We start from the raw sequence: 20,508 nt of genomic DNA, 5'->3' as shown, positions 1-20,508 counted from the left end.
TAAAAGCTGTTAAAAGAACATGTAATGCCACTAATTTCATGCTTATTGCTTAGTTTAGATGTCAAGAAAAACAGAAAATGCAGTGAAAGTCCAGAAAATATTTCTGTAAACATGACTGAAAAAATACTTATTGCAAGTTTACGGTAAGTTTAAAACCCAACCTGTGTTTGCATGAACTAAATGATTCAGTTAATGAATCTTTTGAGAGAATCATTGTATATAGTGAAACAGTGCATCCAGAAGAACTGCATTTCTCATCACTTAATCCCAGCGTAATCTAGTTCATATGTATTAAACCAGTTGATGACATCCTGCCTTTCCCTGCTCTTCTGGGATAACTTGCCTTTCCTCCTTTCCAGCCCCTGCCGGGCACGGATCACCCCCCATATCCGTCTGTGGGCGGTTTTGTATGGGGCCCCTCCCCCTCCTGTTTCTGCACCACCGCTGCTGCTGCTGCAGCGGCGCTGGAGCTCAATCCGCTCACTGGATCTTCAGCGACAGCAGGAGCTGCGTTCGGACCGGAGAATGATCGCTGCCCGGAGAACATAGATGCGCAAAGCCTCTGGAATAACCGAGAGCTGGAGAGGCCAGAAAGCACGGCTGTGGGGGAATATAGCCTTCATTTAAGCTCTACAGATCTACAGTGAAGCTATGGCGGTGGAAGAAGAAGGTCTTCGGGTCTTTCAGAGCGTCAAAATAAAAATAGGTAAGAAGAATAAAACCAAAAAAGATCCCTACCCCCCATTCTGAGCGCCTGGATCGATGGATCCTTGTTTATAGAGAGGACAGGGAAGATGAGGGCTGGAGACAGGACGGGTCCAGATAGGAGGGGTTCTGCCTGCTATTGTAATTCAGCACACATTGGACCCTCTTTGCACTAAAAGTAAGACAGCAAATAAGGATAAAAGAAGAAAAAAAAGGAGAAAGTAAACGGACAGAAACTGCATGATCCCAAAGCATGGAGGGGGGAGAATGTGGGAATTTGGCACCTGGCGTTTGGATCCAGATAATGTGTTAAACTTGAACCTATGTGAACAGACTGGAACAGACATAAAGGCTCCACAGCTGCGTGTTTCCAGATGCTTTTATTCCTGCACATTTTAGGGGCCACAGATATCGTTGTTACCCCTTAATTACAAGCAGCCTTTCTTTTTAATTGCACGCCAGTGTTTTTCTCTGCTCCATCCAAATGCATGCAGGACTCTCTGATTGTTAACCCTGCTTTCCAACCAGGATCTTTATTTTGGGAACAGGCATGCGTTGCATGTTTGTGTATGTAACAGTGAGTTGTTATAGAGCATGATATCAGAGATCAGTTTTTTTGAATGCAGCTGTGTTTGCGCTTTGCATAAAGTGATCAAATCATCCTAAAGAATGCAGCATTCCACTTTTGCACAGTGTCTAATAAAGGTTAATAATTATAAATTAACAAGGACTCAGTGATCAGAGCCACAGTCTTAGTTTGTACAACCATTTATCTGAAAACAATTACAGATAACTTTCTCATATCATTTCCTTTTGAATGTCATTCTGTTAGAAGCATGTCATTCTTGCTGTAAAGGTCATCCTAGGTCAGTATGGGACTGACTGATATCTGGCACCCAGTCCATCCTGTCCAGTTTGGAGTCCAAACATGCAACAGACGGGATGGGCTCCAAAGAAAAAAGACAACAAACACTCTTGCAAGCTGTGAGGCTGCACTGCACTGCCAGGCATCACTGGGCACTGAACAATGCATTCAGCCTCTTTTTAATGTGTGTGTGAAGCTAATGTTTTTTTATTACCTGCCCGATGAGCAGATTTATGTTGTTTTGTTCTGAAATAGCTTTAATAATAAGGAAACTATGATTTTCTTTTTTGAATTTGCTGCTGCTTGGTTTTCCTGTAAAGAAAAACTGAACAGTTCAGGATAATTTGTGCTTTGATACCCTGTTTTCAGGTCTAAAATAAAAAGGTGCTTTGCGACTATTATTTTATAGAGTCATTTACCTACTAGATTGCTGTGCTGGATTATTTTGTGATGTAACAGGTATGTGGAGAACAATTGTCTGATTGACAGTAACCTAATCCGCAGCTTTTTGTGTCCCTCGTTTATTGTCTAAAGTCATTTACTGCAGTAAAAAATATGAAAAAGACAACATTTAGGGATTGCTGATTAGCAGTGTCTGTCTCAAGGCACCCTCTGCTCTGGTCCTGGATGTTCAGGCCCTTTAGTGCTGAGTTTGCATGTTTTCATCTGCATGGGTGCATTGATTTTTTTCTCCAAGTATTCAGGTTTTCCGCTGCAAATTTGTGCACGTTAAGTTAAAGTGAATATCATTTCATCTTAAGTGGAGGTGTGTCTGCATGCACCATTGTTTGTCTCCGTAAGGTTCATGGATGCGCTTGCGATGAATGGGAGATTTGTCCATCTGTACCCCACAGCTCATCTTTTCAGATTGAGGTGCCAAGGCACAGCAGGAAAAATCCTTAATTTAATTAACAAATATACCTCTTTTAAACTAAATAAAATGAATAAATCTCATCTGCTTACTGCTTAAACAATGTGTTATATCAGCGGCTGATTTGTCGTCAAAATCTCAGTTTTCACTTACAAATTAAGTTCTTGCTTTTAAAGGAAGCATACATTCATTTACAAGGACTGGGTATTACATTATTACTTATGTTTTAGAAAAATAAAAAAGAATTAATTCACAGTAGATAGAGTTTAATTACAGACTTGGTTTTATTATTAAGTCTAAAGTTCCATATTTGTGGCATAAACAATCAGACTACAAATCAACATCCATTATCAGAGGTTTCCTAACAACCCAAATTCAAAATGTTTTGCATATCTTGCTTCAAAATATAGTAATGGCTGCAGTAAAATGTATTTTAACTTTTTGTTTTTTAAACTTGTGAGGATTTTTATGTTCATCAATCCTGAACAGATGCAGCGTCACACTACATCACCTCCTTTAGTAAACATGTTAAAGTGTTTGAACGTTTGCTGATAGTACTCAATAGCACTCCTTACCCGATTAGGTCTGCTGTGTTGTTCAGTCAGTTTTGCTGTGATTTCCAAATCCAAGTTCTAATTTCCGAAGGATATGGAAGACTTCCTGGTTTAAACCAGAAGTTTTGGGAGTTTTCACTTCTGCACTTCCCTTAAAATCAGTCGTCTTCAGCAGCGTATTGACAGCAGGAGCTTATTACTTTACATTAATGTTTAATTGTTGATATCGCTTGTAAACGGGCAGGTAGGCAGTATCAAGGTATATTGGTGTTTTAAAAGCTTTATTACAAAATAACAAACATTTTAGATATTTATTTTCCTTTGACTAAAAGTCCTTGCAATGTTGGAACAAGTCAAGCGAATCATAGACTCCACCTGTTGAATACGACATATTTGGAAACTAAATGTGCATTACACATTTGAAAGTACAGTTAACAATGTACAAGACCAGTTGTTATAAAAAAAAAAAAAAATGATAAAAATAAATGTATCCCTAAAGTCTGCACTTTATAATGCGATACAATACAACTGATATTTTTACCAATGTTTCTCATACTGAGAACATCTCATGCTGGCACTTGCTTTCTATAATCTGATGGTAAAATCTACTACCCATAATACCTGTACAACACTTTGCCTTATTAAAATATAAGTTTGTCATTAGCACCTTAAGTGGACCTTTAATCTTTACTATTTTTACTATTTTTCTGAAATTTGTCCATTAGGAAGTTTCTTTCACCTACCATGTTACCAGATGAAAAGCACCTGTGAGTCTGCATTCGTTACTGATGTTAATAAGAAACCGTTATGTTGTCATAACTTTCAAAGCCTTAGTTGGAGTTCCTCATAATGTTGTTCACTGACGACAGCAGAGTTTACATTATGCTGTTACCAAGCAGCAGACATGCTCTTGATCCCTGCAGTGCTCTGCTCCCTATAATGTCTATGAAACGCCCGCATCACATTGTTTTCATCACAGCCTTGTCTTTTTGGCGTGATGCTTCGGTTGGCAGATGACTCAGAGCTTAAACCCCGCCATCTACTCTGAGAAAGAGTGCTAGTTCTTACAGCCTGCCAGGTGATGAATACTCGGCTTCCCAGGAGGAACAAACGAATGTCGGAAACTGATCAGGACTACTGGACCTGAGTCCGTAGCGTCTGGGGGGAACACAGGAAACAGGAAACTACCCCCCAATTCACTTCCTGATTGGCTGGAAAAGGCTACAAAAGAATTGTTTTTTCCTGCATGGTAACCAGCTAATTCAAAGCAGATGTAGAGAGATGCAGATCGAGGTGGCGGGGGGGACAGAGGTGGTGTCTGACGTTCAGGAGCAGACTGCGCTTCATCTGTCAGCGACTCAGCTCGCCGAGAGACGGGAATTCTCAGTGGCACAGCTGGAGTCAGGGCTAATTAACTGCAACATATGTGCATTTGGCCGCTATGTTGCAGTGAGCAACATTGACAAACACTGACACACATGAAACATCATAATGCCTCATATTACTCAGCATCTACTTATTAGGAAATTTAAAATAAGTTGGTATCTCTAACTTAGCTTCTGGCAGGTCATTGCTAAAGGACCCATTGCTGTCTTTTTGAGCATTATTAGCCCAAACTACGTACATAGTTACTGTACAAGACTTTTAACCCCATGACAACAAAACTTTTGTTTTCTGCAAACAGCCAATATAACTCATTGTTTCTGGTAAGACAAATAACAAAGTTATTACTGACTGTTATAACTTTTTTACACATTTGCAATGTCCCAGTCTACATTTGGCAACTACTTCAAGACAATAAAACACATAAATGTGTCAAGGGGTTAATGAAAACTAATGATTTATGGTGCATTAAATTCATAAGGTAGCAAACTCTTTGCATCCAAAGGTGTAGTCACAAGAAGAAGACGATTTCCTTACATATATCAAAGTAAAATTCACCACAAGATGAATTTGTTCATGCTAACTTATAGGGGTTTAAATCACACCCATCATGGCGATTCAGTATCAATTTCCTGACTGAACGATTCGATTATTTTCGATACTCAAGAATATGCCATGATTCGATTCAATTAATTGTTTTATTGTTTTGTTTTTTTACCTTACAGGCTAGATAATGTTTCAAATTTGAAATAAATCAGTGAAAGCTGTAATATTGTTATGCATTTTATTTGAGGAAACAACAGCAAATAACAGAAGTAGCAAAGCTATGAAAACCTCATTCACTGAAAAATAATAATGCCTCTGTGTTTATGCGAGTCTGTGTGTGCAAGTTGAAAGGGTAGTGGCTAAAGGAAGCAAGGTAGGAGGGCAAAATTGGTTTAGTGCCACCGCAGCACAGGAATCAGACTTACGTCCTGGAGCAAATGGCTAAAAATAGGCCGGAGGAAAAAAAAAATGAATCAATACTCTTGCGGACGTGTCGATGCATCGGATCATCGGCTGTTGGATCGATGCATTGATACAAAACGATTATCATTTAAACCCCTACTAACTTATGAAAGGCAAAGAAATAACCTACGTTAACTAACTGGATATCCTGATCATTTTTAGACGAGTCCTGTGAAAGTTACAGTAGGGATTGTAAAAAAGAGGTGTACATATTTGGGAATTCTTAGGAAGAGCAATATCCTATCTGGGGAAACATTGTACCATCAGATCAGACAAATATATTATTCTATTGCTACTATAACAAGAAGAATGTTTAGAGGTCAAGGTGAGGTTGCCAAACCTAAGAATGTTCCACCACCCACCAATTTAAGTAATCGATTAATCTTTAAATGGAGTATAGATTCTAAAACATGCCTGTAGCTGACAGAGCAACCCACTTTGAGCTGTAATTATATCAAAATTGTAAAAAAATACAACTTTTTCGTCTTTCAATATGTTCCATCCAGAACTCCTCAAGTAGAAACATTTTAGTTTCACCTGGTTTAATTAAGTAAAAAAATCTTCTTTAAGGAACCTTTCACTATCCGATTACTAATCGATTAATCCAAAATATAATCGTCGGATTAATCGATTTGCAAAATAATCGTTAGTTGCAGCCTTCTAGTCTGTGTCTTTTTTAGTGCTGTTGGAATTTTCAGAGAGAGGAAGCTTTCAGGTTGAAAGGGAAAACGCTAACCTGTTTACATGACAGATCCTGAAACTTGACTGCAGTACTTCTGCAGGTAGCCTTCAACAAAGTAGGAGGAATATTGAACATAGAAGACTCCCTTTGAATAACCGGCACTCAGACAGCACAGTGATGCTAGGTCAAATATCTAGGTGTTTATACTCTGGGAGCTTGTTGCTGGCAATAAAAAAATGTTAATTCTATTAACTTGCTGGGAAAAATTGATTTATAGATTTCCCTACAATGACCTTTAACACTCTGTTTGGCATTGTATGTATAATGTTATCTTTTTCTATTGTTGCTTCTTTGAATAAAATCGCACAGATATTAAACAGGTAGAGCAAAGAAACCAAAGAACCTCTGTCCCTTTCTGCTCACCAGCTGTTCATTTCTTTGCACATATGGTGTTTCATTTCAGTTATATGTGGAGGAAACTGCAGTTTCTTACTAAAAACAACCAGAATTTCCTGATGTGAGCTCTGAGGCTGAACCAAAACAGAAAATATGTGGGGTTTTAAACCAACAGCGTTGGTTTCAAAGCACTGAAAGTCGATGTTCTGTGGATTTGCTCTGAGGGATTCCCTTTATTTCACTTTTATTTATTGTTTATGTAAAAAAGAAAAGAAAGAAAAGGGGAGATTTTTAAGCTCAGTGGTCAAAGAAAGCATGTTTTGTGTTCTAGGTGGCATAATAGACACATCAGTGGAAAAAAAGGTTACATAACCAAATTGGTTTTTAGTTATTCATTTGTAAATATTTCCATTTTCCTGCTGTGAGTTTTGTCCTTTTGTGTTTATAACAAAATCTAAATACATAATGCTGTCTGAATCTTGGATAAATCATTTCTTTTCTTTTTTAACTGCTAGACATTAACTATTTTTACAGGCTTTGCAATGTTGGCACAGCACAGGCTTGTTACTATTTAATGATGTTGTTGCAACACAAGTGCAATATTTGGATGTAGTGAAAATAGGTGTTTGATGTAGAGTGGAAAGAATACTAGATTACTCATTGTGTGCAGAGAGGGTCTAATGTGCTAGAGGTCCAGGAAATAAATGGAGAGTGGGTGGCTGATTTCAGGCGGTTCAGGCTGGAGGGGAAAAATTTGGTTACAGTGACTGAGGCATTCGTCCTGGACTTGGCAGCCGGCTGCCGCAGGTTTCCACATTTCTTTTTCATCAAAAAGGGATGGGAACCACGTGGTGTCGGCCGTGAAACTCTTATAGAGACAAAAAAAAAGGCCAATTTCTCCATTTTGTCCTAGAAGGCGAGGTTGTCCTGGAGGTTTCTCATAAGCATTGCGTGTTGACTGTTGAGCAGCTTGAGGCTGGTGCAATAATCCGGGTTGTTCTCCTAATGTGTCACTAATGTGTCCTCAGTGAGAACACAGTACCAGGAATACTGAGAATTGTCGGCGTAGACCCAGCATGCAGGGTCAGTGGAGGTAAATAAAGGGCTGCTCCTTCGGTACGTCCTTCACATGCCCTGCTGCACGACCTCTACCTGCTAGTAATGACACATGAAGGAAAACATCAGACATACCGTTCAGTGGAACGAGAAAGAAGAGTGAGATGTCGAAAGCATGTTATTTGTAAAAGTGACTTCAGTCACTGGTTAGGAAATGGCTGACCGCACACTGGTTAAATAAGGTTTTGCAATCGTGTTTCCATACCCTCTCAAAACCAGCAATGCAAGTTAGCCACATTTAAGAATTTACAATCAGCACATGCTTTTTAATCAGCTTGCAAAGACTATCACAAGATTTAAACTCTGCATCCATTAAGACGCATTGAAAGGTTATGAAAAGAAGAGAAATGATAGGTTTGAACAAGCTGAAAGTCTTCTGAGAATTATTTAAACTTGAATGAAGCCTGGAGGCTGTGTTAGGAGTTAAAGTGCATCCTGACCAGGGCGTAGAGTTTAGCCTCTCTCCTGCTAACCGCACTAGTGACACCACGCTGTTTTAAAAGGTCATGTCCTGCATAAACACAGCAGGTTTTCACCTCGACGAGACGTAAAAAAAAAAAAAATGTTCTCCCTGTAGTGTTATATTATACGGAAACGTATGTGTGTGTGCGTGTGTGTGTGTGTGTACCTGTCTTTCCCTCAGAGTGAGGTTCATTTTTCCAATTTCACCATCAAATTAGGGACCAGTTATTGCAAAGTGAGGACATTTTGACTGTCCTCACATGCTATTTTGCTAATGGTTATGTTTAAGGCTAAGGTATCAGTTGGTTAGGGTTAGGTGTGGGGTAAAGTATGCATTGGTAATGGTTAGGTTTAGGGCTAAGGTGTCAGCTGGTTAGGTGTAGGGTGAGGTATGCATTGGTAATGGTTAGGTTTAGGGTTAGGTTTAAGGTTAGGGTGAAGAAAGGGTTAAAAATGACTGAAAATTATTGGAAGTCAGTGTTAGTCAACACATGGTCCTCACTACGATGGCAGAATGTGTGTGTGTGTGTGTGTGTGTCGTTTATTTCTGTTATACTCAAGTTTTCCATTGAGAACTACAGACTTGTGTGAACATTAGCTCTAGGCGGCTCTGGAACAAAGAAGGAGTTTGATCAGTAACTGTATCCTGGTTTACCCCTGAGATGGTGATGTTTGCAGTCTTTAACCAGAGCCTCCACAACTCCTGGGGTTGGGTAACTTAAATTATACATAAACATACTTTAGCTTCGGCGTGGTTTGGTGGAGCAGTGGTTAGCGCACACGACCCATGTACGGAGGCCTTAGTCCTCGACGTGGACGACCCGGGTCGGAATCCGGGCTGTGGTCCTTTGCCGCGTGTCTCTCCCCCTCTCTCATACCCCCTTTCCTATCGGCCTACTGTCCCGAAAAAATTAAATAAAATATATATACTTTTGCTTCCTCCTCTCATTGAATAAGTGCAAATACATCCTGCAGTCAGAAAGTTTGGTCAAATGTTTGTTAAAGTACATTTGCTATGAGATATTACCTTGTCAATGTAATTTCTACCCATTTGTATGATAAAGGAAGCGGTCCCTTGAGGCCAGAAGCATATGGAGGAGCTTTTCCTGTTGTGTGCGTGAATGTTTTTATGTGTAGTCATGTTCAGAATGACAGTAATGACCTCCAGTTTGGTTTCAATTCTTGTTATGCCTCCTTCGTACAAACATCAAAGGAACAACACCGGTGGTACAATATAAGCAGGTTTCATTCCTGGTTTCCATTCTCACGGTGTCTCTCGCTGTAATCGCCCCCGCATTCACTCACTCTCTGGGGTGACTGGGTTGTTCTCGCTGCTTTTTAACTTCGCCTTGGATCCCGTTGAAATTCCTTTCTCCTCATCTCATTTCCTGTTGTAGCATTCTACCAAGCGAACTGCTCTCCAGTTTTCTATATGGCTGACTTTTCTCTCCTTCTCTGCTGTCTTCCTTCTTCCTTACACTCGATTGAGGCCACTGCTTGTAATTCTTTCTGTGTGTGTGTGACAATCATTCCTCCCCCTCTTTCCCTGTCTTAAAGTCTGTGTTCTCCCGGCCTGCTTGTTGAGTTGAAAGCATTCACGCCTGTGTATCCTTGAACGTGTTCATGTCAGACAAGATTAGAGTAACGGTTCAGTAGCACGTTTGTAACTGTACACACTGAGTGCAGCAACTGGAATTAGTCGACAGACGGGGGGGGGACAAAGCTACGCATTCAGTGCATCCAATTGCGTCTGTTCAGTCGCTCTGGTTTCCCTCGTTTTCTTCCTCTCTCTGCGCTTTTTTCCTGATGAGGAGAGTCAAACATGTCAATTTGCCCTGCTCCTGTCACCGTTGTTTTGCTGCGTTTCTGCTCCAGGCCCTCATGTTTGCTCTCACAGTTGTGCCAAGTGTGTGTCTTGGCCTGTTTTGTTCAGATACCGTGGTAAGATATTCTCCAGGGACAGCTGCATCAGTGGTTAAAGAAATACCAAAAGCTGCTGTTCATCTGTCAATTTGGTGCTATGTGGGGGGGCGGGCAAACAGCACATAATGGAGAGAGAAATGAAAAAAGGGAAACACCCAAAAATACAAGAAAGTGAAATCAAGCTTATTTGCTAATAGAAAATGAAAGCAGCATCCAAAGATGTTTTCTGCAAAGATCTGACCTTTAGGCAAATGTTGCAATAAGATTAAAGGAATAGTACACCCAAAACATGATTAGCCTTCATTTTCTACTCACCCCCATGCTGAACAACACTCTGGAGTACTTTTTGATATCTCAAATGCATCTGGAGATCTGGGAGGCTTCTTGCTGTCTGCTGACATTCAAATAATGGAGGTCTATGGCGCCCGAGACAGAAAGGTCCATAAAAGTCCACAAAAACGTGTCAATATTCCTCCATACTGCTCGTCCAATGTAATCCAAGTGTCCTGAGTGGGTAGCGTCCATAATTTACTCGAAACGAAGTCATTTAGAACGTTTTAGAGCCTAAACAGTAGTGTATAGGATTTCCTAATAGCGCCCCCATGCGCGCTCACGATTCTACGGAAGCCGGCAGACCAAACCAGCGCATTCAGCTCGGCAAAGAACTCATGCTCTTCCTCAACACTGAAGTTTTCAGACATTTTTCTTTCGTTGTTTCTTTCTTTGCACAGGTAAACAGCACATTTCTTCTTCTACGCTTGCATTATCGGCAGAGCAGACGCTGAATGCGCACTTTCTTCCGGTTTGGTCTGCCGGCTTCCGTAGAATCGTGAGCGCGCATGGGGCGCTATGAGGAAATCCTATACACTACTGTTTAGGCTCTAAAACGTTCTAAATGACTTCGTTTTGAGTAAATTCTGGATGCTACCCACTCAGGACACTTGGATTACATTGGACGAGAAGTATGGAGGAATATTGACACGTTTTTGTGGACTTTTATGGACCTTTCTGTCTCGGTCACCATAGACCTCCATTATTTGAATGTCAGCAGACAGCAAGAAGCCTCCCAGATCTCCAGATGCATTTGAGATATCAAAAAAGTACTCCAGAGTGTTGTTCAGCATGGGGGTGAGTAGAAAATGAAGGCTAATCATGTTTTGGGTGTACTATTCCTTTAAGTAAATTGTAAACTGATGAATGCTTTATCAAATAAAATTTTACAAATTATTACTTTATTCATTCATTAGCACACCCAGGTAAAAAAACAACATCTTAAACCTGAACTATCCACCCTGATTTCAGAAACACTCCACCTTCCATGACTGTTTCCTCATAATAGGCTGCCTCATGTCTTTCTTTACAGAGGTCAAGACTAAAATGAAACCTTTGAACATTTCTGTAAGCATAGCAAAGCTAAATATAAACTAGCATAAAATAACAGAATTCTCTTTCTTATAGTCCTCTGTGCTTCTACAGATAATATCTTGAGAGAAAACCCCACATTCTCTTGTGTTCATTCAACAACTGGGTTAAATGACACTGTGATATTCAGCCTAAGAAATTATATTTTGTATTTTGAAATTTGATCTTGGAAAAGGGTGACTCAGAGCTTTACCATGTTCTTGTGACTAATCTGGAATCCAGAGAGCCTTTTAACTTGCTGACCAGGATATTTAGAATTAAAACATATTGAGCAATGATCTTCCAAAGGTTGGCATGCAAACATCTTTAAACACACAGAGCAAATCTTCATGGAAAGTGCAAAGTGATTTATGAGTGCAATTTAGCGGACGACACATGCAAAATAATTTTTATTGGGTGTGTGGTGCTAAGGATATAGAATAGAATTAAACTTTATTGTCATTCCACTGTCACAAGTACAGAGCAACAAAATTAATTCTCTGCATTTAACCCATCCTTTTGGTGAGCAGTGGGCTGCCATTGTGCGGCGCCCGGGGAGCAGTGTGGGGTTAATGGTCTTGCTCAGGGAGCCAGAGTGGCAGTCTGTGGGAGATTGAACTCACAACCTCAGGATTCAAAGCTGTATCCCCTAACTACTAGGCCACCACTCCGTTCAATGAAGAAGAAAGCAGGCACAAATTCATACAAGAGGAAGCACTACTATATGCTATTAAATCCAACCGTAAAACATGACTGAACCTAATTATTTGGTCATCTTTGCAGAAAAATAAACTATATGATTAGAACCCACTGTAGAGAATGTGTCACAGACCCTGTGAAGGGATATTTTGGTTGTGGGAGCCTGAACGTTTGCATCTCTAACTTCTAAAAGACTCTTTTTGTTTCCCTTCAATTTTCTTTAATGAGTTTCGCATAAACCACAGTTAAGTGTTACGAAATTATTATGGGCCTAACCTAATTTGCAATATATTGGGTCGGCTGTTGAAAGGAGTTGGTTGAGCTAAATCCATTTGTTGAGCATTTCTTTTTTTATTTAACTTTTGTTATTTTCATATTTCTATTTTTTCACTTTTGGTTTTAGTACTTTGAGACACTTTATTTTATTATTCATAATGCACATAATAATAATAAATTATAAAATACTTCTACCTCCAACTTCTTGACATAAAACTTTATCTTTTTTACAGCCACTAAAACTGCTGGTATGATATAAATTCTGCTTTTTATTAGGGCGGTTTGCCCTTCTTACCATTTGCACAAGCGGTCTTTGTAGATCACCTGCAACATACCCACTTATTGCACATGCAGTTATTTTATTTAAAACCTTTTGAGATAAGACCCAGTGTATTTTAGTGTTTTTGGCCACCATAGATAAAGAATGATGTTTACATACCATGTATGAACCACCAGAAGTACTAATAAACCATTTTTTCTACATGAAATCATATTCAGCTACTATTCCTTCTGATCATATACCTTAAATCAAAGTCCCAAATATAACAAAGTTAAGAACATCTACATTTAAATAAGAAGTAATTAATCAGCATGCTCCTAAATATTAAATTTTGCAGTAACCTTAACATTTTCTTTTATTCATACAAACTGTTAAAATATATCAGGATATCAATAGCTATCCAGCTAGGTACTTTTACTTAATTCCAAAGATAAAATATAATATATCCAAGTATTAGTAATTTGCTAGCATCTGAGACATTTCTAAAGTATATAACCCACAATGTTTTGCTGCATGTTATATATATTATTAAACATAAAGGCAGAAATGTGGCGATCTTGGCGATTAAGCAATTTTATCATCCTTTTTAATTGTACTGGAAAAATATATTTTTTGGTGTTACAGTGGCAAAATGGATCCAAAGAATTTCCAAATTATTTTCTTAATCATCAAGCTAAATTTTTGACACATGCTCAAAGGACAAAAGCTTGGCATATATTGTTTTATCTAAAGAAGAATATATGTTTGTTTTGTTTGCTTGTTCATTACATTTATTAACTTTACTTTATTAACCCATAAATGAAAGGTAAAAAAAATGATTGTTCGTTAAATATCTAAAAGCATTTGAAATGTGTTGCAGGTGGATGCTTTAAAAAACACTTTTTTGCTGTCTATGTTTGCTGCTGTTATTTTTTTCTTCTTTCTTTGGTAAGTTGAGTCTTTAAAACGCACACAGAGCAAAGAAAGCGTTAGTAATCCTGTGGCATTTTGGACGACCTGGATGCTTGCAATCCAATCAAGGCATCTCACAGATCATGAATGAGTGTTGGTGGGTGGAAAAAAAAAACAAGATTAAAGGGAATTTAACAGCATGGAGTGAATGAGAGAGATTACTGGTTGGTGATGAAAATAAAAATTGGAGAATAGATGACAGAAAAGCAGAGATGATGAGAATCTAATAGCAGATGCAACTGAAGGGGTAAAAGCAGAGATAAAAGCAGGTATCGTCATCTCCGACGTAAGAGCTGCAGTCTACAAGTTGAAGCAATGAAGTGTGTTGTGTAGTACAGCTCAGGTGTCTGCTTCCATTGTGAATGAATGCTGTTATCACGAGCTGTTGTGCAATGGTTCATGCAGGGCATGAATCTGTCTCCAGAGAAGCCGTCATAATGCTGCTGTATCTGAAACCCCACAGAGTGCAGTTTATCCCTTCAGCTCCTCTTACCCGTGTTTCACAGTTGCCTTCCGTGCTCTGGAGACACCATATCTAGAAATCTTGTCACTCTGATTGCAGTACTTGTCTCAGACAGATAGCTTTGTCATTATTAAAGTGGGAAATGAAAGATAGTGATACAATTGCATCTTGTTGCAGGGGGTAACATACAGGTATTGTATCAGCCTTGCATAAAACTCCAGGTTTTTTCCAAAATGTACAAACTAGATATGTTTCAGCTAAACTGTAGGAAAGTGATAATGATTGGATTAGATTAGAACTGTTAATTCCTAATTTGTTAGTTTAATACATGGAGGTTGGGGGGGGGGTCATTCGTCTATGTGCTAAGAAAGCAAAGTAATTGAAATGTCCTCTGGGTCTGCTACGTCTGCAAGCAGGAATACAGCGAGGACAAATGCTGTCCGTAATCCATGAGCAGATTAGCTGTTTTGTTGTGTTGCAGAGGGCTGTCTAGTGTCAAATGTCAACATTTTCCCCTTTTCCAATTCAGGTTCAGCTGCAGGGGCTGTAACCAAGCACATGCCCACTGCTTCCTGCTGAAGTAACTCTAAACTGGTTGGTTAAGAAGTGGCTTTCTTAAGCGAAAGTTTGTTTCTTCTTTGCTTTAAGGTCACAGCAGCATAGGGGCTCAGAGGTTTATCTGTGGTTGTTGTTATCAAAATAGGATTCAACCAGTCATGAGCGTGTTACCGTTGTCCAGGCTTAACAAGATTTACCAAGCTGAGGTTTTAGATCAGGTAGAGATCCCTGTCATGCGTTTTTTTTTTCTTTTTTTTTTTTCTCGGTTTAACGTCATTTTATTGAGTAGAGACCAAACAGAAAGGAGTTATCTCTGATATTAAGCCCACAGTGCTTCCCCTCCCCAAATGTTGCTGCACGCTGTCAGTCAGCTGGCTGAAAGAATCATGCCACAATTTTTCCACAACTTACAGGAAAAACACATTTCAAATTCCTCTTATACTCTTTTTCCTGGGTTTTTTTTTCTTCTGTAATCTATAACAGGGTTTACCTGATAATATTACAAAAATTATTCTGTTTTTATTCTGACATTTCTTGCATCTGTGTATCAAGCTACAATAATTATATAAAAGAAGCAGAGTTGTTGAAACTATTACCTTACATATCTTCTCCATCCTCTTCTCTTTAAAGCAGCATCACAGAGTTTTAATGATACTGCCACCTGTGGCCAAAACCCCGAACTGCAACACCCTTCTGCTCATTCTCCCAGGTTACCCACATACTTAACAGTTTTTTTTAATTTATTTATTTATTTTTTTTTAACTTTCTTCACCTTACGTGGAGTTGCCATTGGTGAGCTTCAGTTGTTTGGCAGGTTAAACCCATTTAACATGGCGTCACATCCACAGGAAATTCCGACCAGAAATACATGAGGGAAAATAGACTGCAGGCTTATATATGAGTGACAGCAGAAGCCAAAAATGGGAAAATTGTATATATTAGTTGAAAAGTGGTATATGCCATTAACAAATAGCATACCAGCTTTACCAAAGGTGATACGTGAGCGCTGAATGCCGTAGAGGCTGTAAATGTTTAAACGGGTCAGATAAAACTGTAAAATTTACACAATTCTAGTTGTGTTGTCTTTGACAATGTGACTACACATTATCGATATGAAAATATGCTGTGGATCAGAGGGGTTCTGCTAACCATTAGCATGGGTACAGTATCAAATGGCACAAACCATTTTTATGTTAGCACTTTTGGCTCTAATTCCTGCAATTTATCAACACACAATTACTGAAGTCTGCTCATCAAACCATTTTTTAGAATTAAAGGGTTAAATAAAAAGTCTATTTTAAAACTTACAGTAAAAATGTATCTTTAATTATTGTAATAACTGTAAAAATCCTTTTTGCAGCACTAAAATTGATTGATTGGTTTCTGTTTCAAATAGCACCACTTTGATGATGTGATGGATTTTTCTATTTTTGTGTTATTTTTACTCAGGCCTATAATCTTACACCCGGTTTAATTGAGTTAATATGATAAAGTTTTACTCACAGGGCTTTTTATCTCCACTATAAATTATTATTATTTTTTTTAATCATCTTATAGGATTTTATACCTTTGTGGGCAGCTGCTGTTTAAAAGAAATCACTGAGATAATTACTAAGGCTCTTTATGAATTAACTGTAACCCTAACAGGTTGATGAATGTATAATTAAAAGCAAGATGTATTCAGATATTTAGATTTTTTTTTAGATCCCCAATGTTTTTAAAATTGGTTCCTTTGTAGCTCTTAGATTAGTAACTTCTTAATGGCTTTAATAAAACAGCCAGACAAGGCTGCATTGGGTTACTTAACAGATGGTGCGTTACTGGAGAAAACACTGAAAGCGTTTCTTAACATATGTGTAAGTAAAGACAGCAGGGTCCCCAGGGTGGAAAGAAACACAATACAGAGAAGACCAGTGGATCCACCGCTTCATGAAGCACCTTTGCGTCGTGTTTGTGTGTCTCAGTGGGTGGCAGGACAGCATTTTTTGTGAAAGGGAGTGCTGTCGTTCACACGTGTCTGATGAACAGATTGAGACTCTGAAAACTTCAGGAAATGTCCCATGCATTTACAGATGTGACCAGCGAAACATATCAGAAGGCTGTTCACATGTCCTTCTGTTAACCGTGGCTCAGAGAGAGCCTGACATGTATGTGTGAGATACAGTAGTTTTGATTAAACCTCACTTTTTTTGTGCAGCTGAATTTGCACCGAAACACAAAACACACATATTTATACATATATTCTTCTAAAGCTTTAACAGGTTTGATCTTACATTATTGTTGCTACTAATGGTTATTTTGCAAATCGATTAATATCCAAAGGTTCCTCAAAAATATATTTTTTTTTTTTACAGAATTAAACAAGGTGACACAAAAGATTTTCCATTTGTGGAGTTCTGGATAGAGCATATTGACAGACGAAAAAATATTTTTTCCATCTTAAATCCAAGATGTTTTTATATATTGTTTAAAAATGTTCATATACCGTAATTACAGCTCTTGGGTCACTCTGTCAGCTAAAGGCATGTTTAGAGTCTCTATACTCCAGTTAACGACTAATCGATTACTACATTAGTTGACGATTGCTTCAGTAATCAATTGATCACAATTAATCCGATTAATTGTTTCAGCCCTATCTTGCCCTTGCTGTACTTCTAAATTACTCTCACTTATCTTTTTTTTGTGCAGGGGAAGCAAAAAACATCCCTCCATATCCAGGGCCAAACAGGATGCGAGACTGTTACTGCACTGTCAACCTGGACCAAGAAGAGGTCTTCAGGACCAAGATCGTGGAAAAGTCACTTTGGTGTGTCTGAAGACCCATTTTCCCCTTGTCTGGTCATCTGATTCATTCATTCGTGTCTTTGTCATTGAACCCTATTTTTCTACATTAAAAAAAGGGTTGTTACACTCCAGCAACATCTCAAGCTCATTTTGTATAAATTCCTCCTTCTGATGTTTTGGTTGCATCATCTCAGAGCAGAAGATGCAACCGACTTTCTAACTAAAGAGCTGATTCAAACTGTTTTTTTTTTAGCAGTATATAAATAAAAGCAGGTTTGATTTCCATCATCTTTATAGATCAAAACCTTTCTACAGTCAGATCTGAAGCTTCTCGCTCCTCTTGATGCATCTATCAGGTGTTTAAAACTAATTGCTTTGTCTAGATTGTGAAGTGCAATGACCGTTTCCTTAAAACCCAGAGGATACACTATTGTGGAGATTTGTAGAGTAATAAAAGCAGTAGCTTGGTGCTGGTTATACCAAAATTATGCTATATCTAGGGATGGTCCAGCAAGGGATTCTCACAAGACACCCTAATGCTACAGTAACTCAGATTTATGATAATAAATAATAAAGATCCACTGAGTGCTGATAGTAGCTGGATAATTAGTTTGGCTATCTGCTCTTGCAGCCAGCATTCAGTAAATTATTGAACATTTACTTCCCAATTATAGTTTTGAAAAAAGCTTTAACATTGATCACTGCTCCCTCGGTTTCATAGCTGTTCATTTTTTATTGCAGACAGAAATATTTCTGAACTTTCTTACCTGTTAGCGAAGAAAAGAGTGAGAGCGTTCTGTCTGTCAGCTGACTGCTAATTTGTAGCTAGAGGTTGTGGGAGACCGAAATCTCCTGCATCTAATTAAAAGCACTTGAAATTTTAGTAATGCTTGGAAAGAAAATGTAAGCAGTTTTTAAACTGCAGCTTATCCAAGTTTGGTATACCTTTAAACCCTGAAGATGAGCATTGCCTTTTGTTATTAGAACATTTTCAGTTTTTTTATGGTAAAAGGAGAGAGCAAGTTTTGGCATTGATGCAGATGAGATGCACTATAAGCTCTGCAGTCTCTCTTTAAAACAGTATGTGTCACTACTTTGAAAACAGAAGCATAAAAAAGCTTAGAGAGCTACAGTGGAAGACTTATACAGCAAGTGCACATTTATACCCAAACATATTAAATTAATGATTCGGAAGAAAATATTTTTTTGTTAAACTCTAATGAAAGTATAGCGTGTACACGTAAATGATGTGACTATAATGATGATTTTATTCTAGTTTTAACATGTTGCAATGACTACAAGTTGAAGGTATAGAGGACGATCTTTTATTTTTGGGTGGATAGTTTAGGAAAACTCGTGGCTAATGCTCATGAAAACATTGGATTATATTTGAGAGATTCCTGTGTTGCAAGCACTCCGCCTTTCTCTTCCCATATACAAAGTGAAATCATTGCAGCTGGAGCAGAATAGACTTTAAATAAGTCAGAAAAAGGAGATGAGAACAAAATCTATCAATGGTTTTCCATATTTTAACCTTCCATCCATTTTCTGTCACGCGTTATCCCAAGTGGGGTCTTGAGGGGTGCTGGTGCCCATCTCCAGCTGTCAACAGCTGAGAGGCAGGGTGCACCCTGGACAGGTCAACCGCAGGGCAACACAGAGACAAACAGGACAAACAACCATTCATAAATTCATATTTTAACCATAGATTAATAAAAGAAATGTAAAATTATACATTTACCATAAGTGAGTATCTAAAGTTTCATTCAGCCTCCCAAACAGTGACTGATTTCTGTTTTATTTGACAAGTATTTCAATTGAAATTTACTTGCAACACTTTTTTTTCCAGGGATGCACTATTATCTGAGGTACAAATTGGAAAAGTCGAAGAAACCTGCAACATGTGGCTTTCTTACACTTTTAAAATTTAAAGGTATAGAGGACAATCTTTTATTTTCGGGTGGATCATCTAAATAAGTGATCCTCCTAATTGTCAATCATTCTGGTGAAATGTTGACATAAGGCCGCATTATGGGATTTGCTGTCACAGCCAAAGGCTGTCGCTAACCGACAGCGGTGACTAATGGCAAAGATGGCGCAGGTACTGCGCAGTGGAGGAGGAGTTACGTGACCAACAGGGAGCAAAAAGCAGTGATTTTCTGTCCGAATGGTCAGTTAACTGAGTTCACTATAAAGTCCACTATATATATTTCCTGCTCTGTATAGTGATTGAGGATTAGGACGGACGTTTGGTACAGTAAGCTTGTATGAGCTATGAGAACAGCAACTTTTAAACAGAGTGTGCACGAGGGGAAATTGGCTCATTCGTGGTCTTGCACATGTTTAATAGGCGTTCATACTTGGGAGCAGGTAAAGGGTGGTTCATGTGCATTTTTTTTATGGTGGAGAGGGTGGTTCTTTTAAAAAAATCATGAAAATCATCCACTACACCTTTAAAGCCACAGTGGTTTAAGAAAATACGGTTATGCTTTTTAGACTTTTGTTGCAAAAAAGAAAACGTTCTACAGAAAGCTGGTATTTTATTTAGCTGGAATGTTTTTTATCATGTGACTGCTTTAAAAAAACAGGTCTTAATAAAAAAAACAGGCAAAAAAGATAATCAACATGAGTTTTTCCAGGTAACTCCAAAACACGCTCTCTGAGGAAATAAAATACAATGGCTAAATTCAAATGTATTTATTTGCCAGATCATTGATAAGTGGAGTCATACTCCTAATTCCTCCTTCTGCTCCTCTGTCTATCATCGTGTCCGCCATGCAGCGGAACAACTCAGTAATTAGTAACAGCAGCAGCCCCGAGGGCCCGGCTCACGAGATTCCTATTGCTGTGATTTCTGTGGTTGTCATTTAAAGAAGGCGGACTGTGGGAGCCACTGTGCCTTCCAGCCTCTGCTCACAAACAGGCCTTTTTTTGCAGGCAAAGTTAGCAGTAGAGTCCCTTTTTCCCCCTGCATGATTCATGGAAAGACGTAAATACCTGCAGGCTTTGTTTTCATGCGGGAGATGATTAATTGACCGGATCAATCACATCTGAATATAGACAAACATGTGGCAGAGGTGCTTACATGAACATGAATGTACAGCTACCGTCTGGTTGCTTGTTCCCTGGCC

The 20,508-nt window shown here is 38.7% G+C and overlaps 1 protein-coding gene across 1 annotated transcript in view; it reads left to right on the top strand.

Annotated features, from left to right (window-relative positions):
* Nucleotides 1-464: 464 nt before the first annotated feature.
* Nucleotides 465-20,508, top strand: part of rasa3 (RAS p21 protein activator 3) — a 52,585-nt gene continuing 32,541 nt past the window's right edge. Inside the window, exons 1-2 of the mRNA XM_015403308.1 lie at nucleotides 465-706; nucleotides 17,282-17,399. Of these exons, the coding sequence (XP_015258794.1) occupies nucleotides 652-706; nucleotides 17,282-17,399 (173 nt within the window). The 5' untranslated portion in view covers nucleotides 465-651. The remainder of the gene's footprint in view (nucleotides 707-17,281; nucleotides 17,400-20,508) is intronic.

The sequence above is a fragment of the Cyprinodon variegatus genome, unplaced genomic scaffold (genome assembly GCF_000732505.1).
Source record: "Cyprinodon variegatus isolate N-32 unplaced genomic scaffold, C_variegatus-1.0 Scaffold1477, whole genome shotgun sequence".
Lineage (NCBI taxonomy): Eukaryota > Metazoa > Chordata > Actinopteri > Cyprinodontiformes > Cyprinodontidae > Cyprinodon > Cyprinodon variegatus.
The sequence above is the reverse complement of the archived record's forward strand: the minus strand, read 5'-3'. Positions and strand labels throughout refer to the sequence as shown.